This window comes from Lineus longissimus, chromosome 7 (genome assembly GCF_910592395.1).
Source record: "Lineus longissimus chromosome 7, tnLinLong1.2, whole genome shotgun sequence".
Lineage (NCBI taxonomy): Eukaryota > Metazoa > Nemertea > Pilidiophora > Heteronemertea > Lineidae > Lineus > Lineus longissimus.
In genome coordinates, this window is record NC_088314.1 from 17,024,385 (window position 1) to 17,035,788 (window position 11,404).

The 11,404-nt window shown below is 40.7% G+C and overlaps 1 protein-coding gene across 2 annotated transcripts; it reads left to right on the plus strand.

The window, feature by feature from the left end:
- The first annotated feature begins 2,986 nt into the window (after positions 1-2,986).
- On the plus strand, positions 2,987-8,810 carry LOC135491544 (uncharacterized). Of its 2 annotated transcripts, none has more exons than XM_064777516.1 (5): positions 2,987-3,098; positions 4,275-4,427; positions 5,489-5,743; positions 6,951-7,115; positions 7,462-8,810. In XM_064777516.1, the coding sequence occupies exons 2-5, from the start codon at positions 4,283-4,285 to the stop codon at positions 7,521-7,523; spliced, it is 627 nt and encodes a 208-aa protein (XP_064633586.1). In that variant the 5' UTR covers positions 2,987-3,098; positions 4,275-4,282; the 3' UTR covers positions 7,524-8,810. The 2 variants fall into 2 exon arrangements, with proteins under 2 accessions (XP_064633586.1, XP_064633585.1); XM_064777515.1 differs by having other exon boundaries at positions 3,013-3,098; positions 4,241-4,427.
- Positions 8,811-11,404: the final 2,594 nt, after the last annotated feature.

The window sequence follows — 11,404 nt, forward strand, 5'->3', positions numbered from 1 at the left end:
GCATCTGATATTGGCTGTCACCGTTTTGTGCCAATCAAAAAATTGATCCCACAGCTTTATCTTCAATTCTGCACCTCCCATTCGAGAAGGCAATAGTCATGCCCTACCATGGAGAGGGCAATAGTCACAACCTTCCACTGGAAACGATAATAGTCACAACCTACCACTGGATACGATGATAGTCACAACCTTCCACTTGAGACGGTAATAGCCACAACCTTCCACTGGATATTGCAATAGCCACAACCATGCACTGGAGACAGTAATAGTCACAACCTTCTACTGGAGACGGTAATAGTCACAACCTTCCACTGGAGACTGTAATAGTCACAACCTTCCACTGGAGACGGTAATAGCCACAACCTTCCACTGGATATGGCAATAATCACAACCTTCCACTGGATATTGCAATAGCCACAACCATGCACTGGAGACAGTAATAGTCACAACCTTCTACTGGAGATGGCAATAGCCACAACCTTCCACTGGAGATGGCAATAATCACAACCTTCCACTGGAGATGGCAATAATCACAACCTTCCACTGGATATGGCAATAGTCACAACCTTCCATTGGAGATGGCAATATCCACAACCTTCCACTGGAGATGGCAATAATCACAACCTTCCACTGGAGATGGCAATAATCACAACCTTCCACTGGAGATGGCAATAATCACAACCTTCGACTGGAGATGGCAATAGCCACAACCTTCCACTGGAGATGGCAATAATCACAACCTTCCACTGGAGATGGCAATAATCACAACCTTCCACTGGATATGGCAATAGTCACAACCTTCCATTGGAGATGGCAATATCCACAACCTTCCACTGGAGATGACAATAATCACAACCTTCCACTGGAGATGGCAATAATCACAACCTTCCACTGGAGATGGCAATAATCACAACCTTCCATTGGAGATGGCAATATCCACAACCTTCCATTGGAGATGGCAATAGCCACAACCTTCCACTGGAGATGGCAATAATCACAACCTTCCACTGGATATTGCAATAATCACAACCTTCCACTGGAGATGGCAATAGCCACAACTTTCCACTGGAGATGGCAATAATCACAACCTTCCATTGGAGATGGCAATATCCACAACCTTCCATTGGAGATGGCAATAGCCACAACCTTCCACTGGAGATGGCAATAATCACAACCTTCCACTGGATATTGCAATAATCACAACTTTCCACTGGAGATGGCAATAGCCACAACCTTCCACTGGAGATGGCAATAGCCACAACCTTCCACTGGAGATAGCAATAATCACAACCTTCCACTGGATATGGCAATAGTCACAACCTTCCACTGGAGATGGCAATATCCACAACCTTCCACGAAAACGTCACGTCACGTCACGTCACACTAATGTAAAATGCATGGTGACGTGACGACGGCCAACACTATGTCATGTAAACGTTGTTCCCAATCAAGTGCATGAATCTATAGATACAGTAATAGTTGCAACCTTCCTATGGCGACAGTAATAGTCACAACCTTCCACTGGAGACAGCAATAGTCGCAACCTTCCATTGGCGACAGTAATAGTCACAACCTTCCAATGGCGACAGTAATAGTCACAACCTTCCACTGGAGACAGCAATAGTCGCAACCTTCCATTGGCGACAGTAATAGTTACTATCTTCCACTGGAGATGGTCATATATTGGCCTCATGGAATAATTTGTTCACCGTTGAATAATTTTTACTATTTCGTGGCTTGAAGTGTGATATTTATTTTATCATACTAATCATTACGTTGATTTGATATACGGCCAGAACTGCAAACTTCACACTGCCATTTTCGTTCCATGACGTCATCATAGAGTAATGCCATACAAAAGTAACAATTATCGCACGGTCACGTGGTACAGAATACAACAGTAATAACCACAACCTTCCACTGGAGACGGTAGTATAATACATGTAGTTACAACCTCCATCGGTGTCAGTAATAGTCACAACCTCTCTCCTTTCTTTGACCACAGGTGAGCACATGGCGCCTGACCATTTCACTGTGTAGATCAACACTGCCAGAAGGTTTAGAATAGTTTGTCAAACTACTTCAATGTCTCACTATCAGAACTAGGTCGTTTCACTTTCAGCCATGGGTGATACAAAAAAGATTGTTAACTTTTGATTTTGAATAGGTTAAGAAACGTCGACAACATGCAGCGATCAATACTTCTTTTCACAGGTTTGATGACCTTATGATCACACTCAATTAAATCGGTTTGGGTGCAGAAGTGGTAAAAAATATAAATGCTCATGAATATGAATATGACTATGAATATTTATTAGACCAACAAAATTTACAAGGTGCATTAATGAAATACATGATATTGATTGTGGTCGGGAGCAGAACAAGACCAGATTGGCCGCTTTATGCCTGCTCCCTTATGAATTACATGTAGTACAATGTTAATTATTATATACAGGATTTACAATTTAATTTACAAGACAGTTCTATTTTACAGTGAAGGAGTGAGTAATAACAGTTATAAGACGAAAAAAGTTTAACGAATGTCGCAAACATAGCAGTTGCGAATTTGGCACTTTTTATTATAGGAACCCAAAATTTCATTTTTGTAGTATGTTGAAAAGGATTTTAAGCTAAAATTTGAGTGGAGTTTGTTTAGAGTTTGTTTTGAGAGAGAATTATATAATTTAGTTAAACTGTATCGTGGTGTCATTTTGGCATATTCGTGTCTTACATTTGGTATTTTAAATTTATCATTAATTCTTGTGGGATAGTTATGAACATCACTGTTAAATGAGAAAAAATTGTGCATGAAGTACACTGGTAAATCCTTTTTTAAAAATCTATAGAGAAATTTTATTTCAATTAATTTGTGTAAGTCCGGTAGTTTGAGTTTGACACAATAACTAATACAGGTATTCAGATCAAACAACTTGAGACAGGATTGATCTTTGATAATATTCGATTGCTATTTGGACTTATTCAAAATCAAAAGTATATTTGTCTTTTTTGTGTCCCATAGTATTACAAATACAATCCGTTTTGGGGTGGATCCATTAGCTGAGCGGAAATATTCTTCAAGATTTCAGTCTATCTGGGCGGTAAGTGCCGACAGTCAGTCTAATGCCAGATTCTGGTGTTATCTTTCAAAATCTTTAGCCAAGCTTTGGAATCCGACCTGTCGCTAGCTTTGTGGTATCGGGAGCCAAATGCTCTCAAGGGGTGTGTGTGTGGCAAAATGAGTTTTGGAAATTTTTCGACCAAAATCATTGTTCAAAGCACATTTTTATTGACTTCTGATGTCTGTACTGGGGGGCATTTCCCACCTGCCCCTTCCATTTGGTACACCCATTAGAAAGCACAGACATGTATTTAGAATTGTGTCAGGAATGGGCATATGTCACGACCGAAAAGCCAACTTACTGATAATTCCAATGCATTTCCTATTTGGCTAGGTTGGACAAATTTAGCAGGTGCACCCAGTGAATTGATAGGTCAAGCCTGCTAGCTCACAAAGTATCCTTAGCGGTATAAAATAATGTGCCCACTCTGTCGATATCAAGAGATGGGATAAATTACTGGGAACCATCAGATGCGTATCGGTACACAGAATGTCACAGCTAACTACATGTGAAAGGGGGAGGGGCGGTTTTTTTGTTTTTTAAAGAACACTTAGTGGCACATTGCCGTGGGCTTTGGGATTTATGCAGGTATGCTAAGACTCTGCGCCTCTATCTCCTCCAATCTCCAACGATAGTTCCAAAACTGAAAGAGAATAATTGACGACCAAGTGCCCATAACGTCATGTCGCTATAAAAGGATGGGCCTACTTTTGTACTTCGTGAGTTGTTTGATGGACTATGAACGCTTTATCTGGTCCGAGAAAGTGAGGTTTCCATGTACGTAAATACCGTTATTGTTAAAAAGTATTGAATTTGTGTTGGCCTACTTTATCACTAGCCCACAAAAACTTCTCAATCAATAAATCTATTGATTTGTTCAATACCAAAGTTCCTCAATACTTGTTATACTAAAAGACACTTTGAAGAATGTGTTTTTGGCAAGTCATACATTGTTCAGCTCATGCGACTCCACATTAATATTGGTGTCTTCTTCGATCGCCCTGGCTCGTATGAAGGCTTTTTTGTAGAGGTGCATGGGGACATATTCAGTAATGTTATGAATGAGTGTGCACGTCAGGCACACAAAGGGCGGATAAATTCGAAAGACTTTTCCCTTTCAGCAATCTTTATAACAATCTGTCCTTGTCTGATCAGCTGAAAAGATGTCCGGGGCAAATATCTGTGAAACTGAGGAATACAAGAGTGCCGCTGGAATTTTAAAAAAATGCAGCGTTGAATGTATCAATCTCATACGCGGCGGTGACAAAGACAGCCTTCAGAATATAAACTGCAAGACATTTTGTGGAGGTGAGTGTACATTACAGACGACATACAGAGGGAGGGGGGGGGGGGCAGAGTCAATCCTACACGGATGCCAAAATATAAGCAAAGGTAAAAAGTCTGAAATTTTTGGGGTGTCTAGAAAACTAAGACCTAAGACCCACTATGAAACTAAGACCTAAGACCCTGGATACTATGGAACTAAGACCCTGTACAATTCATGGATTTCCAGCAAATTTATCTTATGGATGGATTCTCCATCATTTTGCAACCAGTAGTGGAAGTGTTTAGGTATGCCTAAGGACCCCCCTCCCAGCCCCCCCCCCCCCCAACCCAACCACCACCATCTCAACTTTGGTTAATTAGCAGTGGTAGCAGCAGTTGAAGGGTTCATCTCAACCTTGGTGCATCTATGCAGATCTGAGAAGAAGGAATTATAGGTACCTCCTAAATGTCATCATTTCCTAGTGGGTCTTAGTTTCATAGTATCCAGGGTCTTAGTTTCATGGTGGGTCTTAGATCTTAGTTTTCTAGACATTCGAAATTTTTGTTGTAAAATTCTTGTCCTTTGATCACCAATTTTTTTTGGTCCAATTTTAAAAATTCAAAGATCCACAGTGAGTTCAGACAGAGATCTTTCCATTCCAGTTGTTAAATTAAGCATTTAGAAGAGTTAAAAATATCAAATCCGCCTGAAACCGGAAATATGACATCCCTGATCCTAACATTCATTAGTTCAGATTAATGTGCACAATGGGATTGTTTATTCATTCGAAGTCCTAACGACGACAACATTTTGTGATAAAACAGTACTGTCATTTGTAAACAAGTCATGAAAATTGGATTGTGCATGCTCTTCTTAGCTACTAGTCAGACACGTATGGCAACTGTGTCATGAAGCGGTGTGAGTTAGAGAAAACCTGCATTCCATATCATGTTTGACCATCTTGCCTTGGTGTAAGTTGCCCAAGGTTGAACAGCTATTGCAAGGTGTGAAGGGACCCAAGTCCAGCCTGGCTGAGGTCAGTGCAATATGGCGTCTTCATTGTAGTAAGCTAAGTGTGATTTTCACCAATTTTCTTCCCCAGATTGTTACGCATACTACTCCACCAAGGCGGACACTGAAACAACTGCTTTACCTGATTTTACATCCCCATCTACAGCAGTAACCAACCCAACTACAGCAATCGACGCAACTACTGCACTATGTCCTCCATGTTATGAAACCACACTTACAGTGCTGGTAGTTCTGATTCCTCTAATTACTATTGTGGTCATTGTTATCATGATAATAGCAAGCTGGATATTCAAGCCCGTTCAGAACTTTTGGAAGAAATTGTTAGGTAAGTCGCGTGCCCCCTAGGCCAGTAATGAGTAGTTCTGAAGCACAACGATTCTCAGAGCCCTAATATAAGATGGGCTACTGGGGGAAAGATTCGGGGACAAGACGTGATCACTACTATACTGGCCGTAGAGGTGTAATACTTTGTTATTTAACACCTCCGTCAGTTTAGAGGGTATGACAGCGAAAATTTTCCTGATGGTTAAGATTGAAATCGAGTATGTGCTTGAGGGGTTTAATTTTTTAACTTGGAGTGATTATGCAGAATATGACTAACTATTAGTCTCTCATCTGTTAAAGTGCTACAGGGCATAGAACACACAATATATCGAGGTAATAGATATCACAGTATTACATGCCATGGCATCTAAAGGGGTTAGTAAGTAGCATAAGTGGTGGTTGCTGTGAGCATCGGCACCCCTGAAGATCGCGTAGGGATATCTTCCACTTGTTGTTTACTGTCACATGGTCTACCTGGTTGATGTCAAGCCTGTTTGGCGAAATCCAGTTGAACTTGTGTACATCCTTGTGATGGGAGACGGTGCCGCCGACACAGGCCATCAATAACATAGGCGAAAGTGTCCATTCATGGATCTATTAAGGGGATCAATTTTTGCAGGCCGTCAAAGAATTTATATAAGAACTGGTGAACTATCCTTATTTTGCATCCATCCCTCAAATATACAACTTTAAAAGATATATATGCATGTTTTCCCGGAATAACCTGAAACATGTATATATTATTGATATAGCTTAGTATAAAGTTGATAGACAATGCTTATTGCTTGTAGCTGATTTTAATATTTTGAATGTCATCAATGGCGGGTTAGGACTAAAGTTTTATGTCGATTCTCTTCAGGAATTCATACAAAATTTTGGAATGGTCACAAAGATCAAACTTAATGCAAATTTGGGACCAAAATCTTTCATAAATATAGAGGGTATCCTCCTTCCAGAGGTGATCACTGAGCGCGGTTCCACTGTACACATTAGCTGTCTTTTCAGATTATTGAAAAGGTGGCAAAGTTACTCCCAGCTGACAAAGTTGGCCTGTTTTACGGTGCACAAATTCTTCAGTAATCTGTTACCTGCCACTGACGGCTTGCTGGATGGAGCTATTTGACTGACTTTTCACGAACAAAATACCAAACCAATACAGCCAAACTGAACATCAATGTATGTGTCTAGGTTTCCGACTTTTATTCCAGGTATTAAACATGATGCAAGAGGACCGAATCCTGAAGAGATGCGTCGTTTGACTAATGAAAACCAAGAACAGGATAGTCAAGGGCCTGAAGGGCAGGGCACACATTCAGATTCCCAACAGCCACCTACTACACAGAGTGGGAGCTCGGAGAGACGAGCAGTGCCTGGTGAGGAGATTAAAATCAAAGGCTCCACATGGTGGTGCTGGTTTTGGTGAGAAGGAGATAGCTCCAGATAACACTATGGTGATGCAATGCTGAATGGAATTTTAAAAGGTGCTAGACCTATCGAAGAAACTGTCCAAGGAAGCAGTAAATTGTGCACACTAATTTTATCAATGCATTAGCATCACCAAAACATGTACAAATTCTCTAATAAAACCTGTTCCTACCCCAAAATATAGATAACTTGCCAGGTGGGGCTGTTTGACTGACTTTTCAACAAGATAATTTCTAACCAACACAGCCAAAGTGAACATGAATGTAATGTTAAGGTTTCTCACTTTCATTCCAGGTTGCCCACAACAAAACCCTGGAGATCCATCAGCAGACGAACTCGGAGAAGGGGACCAGTAACCGGGTAATATAGACGTGCCACCCACACCATCAACTGATTCCCAATCATCAACTACTCCACAGAGTGCACGAATATGGTGAGCAGACTGAAATCAAGGCTCCACACGGTGGTGGTGGTATTTGTGAGGGCGGAGCAGCTCCACGACACCGGCCGAAATTTGACTAGACCTTGCGAAGAAGCAGGTGCTTCCTTTTGGAAAGACTGCACAGATAGTTATATCGCTCAAATATATACATGAAATAGTGGTCCTATAGAACAGGGCCCATATTCATAAAACCCTGCTGAACTAGCAGCCAACTAGGCCATAGCAGACTGCCAAATGCCTAGTTGGCTGCTCCATAGTATGCTGCTATTTTCCTATTCATAAAACCCTGCTAAGAACATTGCCAGGGAGTTGTCAACTAAGATTTTGTTAGTTGTTAGCTAGGCATTTGGCCTTTGTCCCAAACCACATACCACAAGGAGCGTTAGTTTCACTTTAAATAGGGGATGGCATGTAAGCATTTTATGTGTGCCTTTCGACTTAATATCAACATCTAAAATAATTTGTGACTCCGCATTACATGGACCGATTTTGATTCCGATTGCGGCATATGGTTGGGATTGTCTATTATTTCCCTATTGGCTTTTTTGATGTTGCAGGGTTTGATAGTTTGATTTTGAGATTTAAAATGGACCCAAAATAAAAAAGATATACCCGGTTGATTAAATTTTGTTTTGTCCACGTTTTTGAGTTTTGCTGGAAACTAGAGTTAGGCCTTTTTCTAATACTTTTAGTGAAAAGAAATTCTCATTTAATGAATTCTTATTAAAATTTGATGGATGTTTACCACTATTGAACAATTAATCAACACCCTCTGCTACATGTATGACTTCCAAGCATGGTACTGTTTCGATACATATGTATATGTGCATTGGGTCTCTAATCTACATACATGTGTACAAAGAGATCTTAAATGAATAAAAACTAATCTCCTTGTACAGTAGAACCTCCCTTAGCGGACACCTCTCTATTAAGGACAGCCTCTCTATTAAGGACACTAGTTTTGGTCCAAAATTGGTTGTTTCAATTCAATTTGACCTCTCTAATCAGGACACCTCTCTATTAAGGACAGCACTAGTCAGTTCCGAGGGTGTCCTTAATAGAGAGGTTCTACTGCACATGAAGTTCTGTCAAAACTGAATATCTTGGCACCACCGGTTCTACTGTATATGTACAAATAAAAGACTGGTATATGAAGCTGTAAACATTTTCAGGTGAAATAAACAATGATTTTGAGTGAAAATATGTTGTCTTTTATCGTCAGTCATGTGTGCTAGTTACTATCAACCTGACACGGTGTACCTTACGTGTACATTTCTGTTTATAGGTTTTGGTGAAAAAAGTACCGCTGGAGCCAGTCAATCTTCACCAAATTTTATATGTGTTTAGAAGAACCCTTTACCAATATCATAATAAAATATTACAACATTCCAATACCAAATGCCTGAGAAAAATTACCTCAGCACGGCATATCTGTCAAATCGTCACGAATTGATATTGGCCGTATCAAAGTACGAGTTCTAAACTGAGCAGTGAGCTCACATTTTCTGAAATATGTTGTCAAAAAGCATGATGAAGATTTAGAATTTCCCACAGATAGAGAATAAATTCCACTTAGATCCACCACAGCCATGTATTTACCACATCTTGACATTTTAATAAGCTCTATTGACTGTGCCCCACTTCTGGTCGTGGATGACTAGATGTCTCTGCCCTGGAAACATTTGTAGCCATTTTATTTCATAGTTTTGTGGGAACTTGACGGGAAGCGGGTAGATCACCCGCATTACACTACATGTAAAGGCCATTTGTTTGGAGGGTTTGTTAAGGAACCAAACTGCTTGATGCCATTTCTTCATCTGCATCTGATATTGGCTGTCACCGTTTTGTGCCAATCAAAATATTGATCCCACAGCTTTATCTTCAATTCTGCACCTCCCATTCGAGAAGGCAATAGTCATGCCCTACCATGGAGAGGGCAATAGTCACAACCTTCCACTGGAAACGATAATAGTCACAACCTACCACTAGAGACAGTAATAGTTACACCATTCCACTGGAGACGGTAATAGTCACAACCTTCCAGTGGAGACGGTAGTAGTTACATCCTACCACTGGAGACGGTATTAGTTACATCCTTCCACTAGATACAGTAATAGTCTAGTCACAACCTTCCATGGCGACAGTGATAGTCACAACTTTGCATTGGCGACTATGATAGCCATAACCTGCCACTGGAGACGGTAATGGTCACAACCTTCCACTGAAGACAGTAATAGTTACATCCTTCCACTAGATACAGTAACAGTCTAGTCACAACCTTCCATTGGTGACAGTGATAGTCACAACTCTGCATTGGAGACTGTGATAGCCATTACCTTCCACTGGAGACGGTAATAGTCACAACCTTCCACTGGAGACGGCAATAGTCACAACCTTCCACTGAAGATTGTAATGGTCAGAACTCGCCACTGGAAACAGTAATAGTCTCCACCTTCAACTGGATACGATGATAGTCACAACCTTCCCCTTGAGACGGTAATAGCCACAGCCTTCCACTAGATACAGTAATAGCCACAACCTTCCACTGGAGATGGCAATAGTCACAACCTTCCACTGAAGATTGTAATGGTCACAACTCGCCACTGGAAACAGTAATAGTCTCCACCTTCAACTGGATACGATGATAGTCACAACCTTCTCCTTAAGACGGTAATAGCCACAGCCTTCCACTAGATACAGTAATAGCCACAACCTTCCACTGGAGATGGCAATAGCCACAACTTTTCACTTGAGATGGCAATAATCACAACCTTCCACTGGATATGGCAATAGTCAAAACCTTCCACTGGAGATGGCAATATCCACAACCTTCCACTAGATACAGTAATAGTTGCAACCTTCCAATGGCGACGGTAATAGTCATAACCTTTCCACTAGAGACAGTAATAGTCACAACCTTCCACTGGAGACAGCAATAGTCACAACCTTCCATTGGCGACAGTAATAGTTACTACCTTCCACTGGAGATGGTCATATATTGGCCTAATGGAATATTTTTTTCACCGTTGAATAATTTTTACTATTTCGTGGCTTGAAGGGTGATATTTATTTTATCATACTAAATCACTGCGTTGATTTGATATACGGCCAGAACTGCAAACTTAACACTGTCATTTTCGTTCCATGACGTCATCATAGAATAATGCCATACAAAATAACAATTATCACACGGTCACGTGGTACTGAATACCACAGTAATAATCACAGCATTCCACTGGAGACGGTAGTATAATAGTTACAACCTCCATTGGTGACAGTAATAGTCACAACCTTCCACTGGGGATGGAAATACATGTAGTCACAACCTCTCACTAGAGATGGTAATAATCACAACCTTCCACTGGAGACAGTAGTATAATAGTTACAACCTTCCATTGGTGACAATAGTAGTCACAACCTACAGGCTAAACATAGTCGTTGAAAGATTTAGACCGTGACCTAATTTCCAAGGTCAGAGAGGTCAAATTCGTAAAAACAAACGTTAACCATATTCCTTTCTTTGACCACAGGTGAGCACATGGCGCCTGGCCATTTCACTGTGTAGATCAACACTGCCAGAAGGTTTAGAATAGTTTGCCAAATTACTTCAATGTCTCACTATCAGAACTAGGTCGTTTCACTTTCGGCCATGGGCGACATAAAAAGATTATTAACTTTGATTTTGAATAACCTGTAATATTACTTCTAGGTTAAGAAACGTCGACAATACTTTTTTTCACAGATTGGGTGACCCAATGATCACACTCAATTAAATCGGTTTGGGTGCGTGCAGAA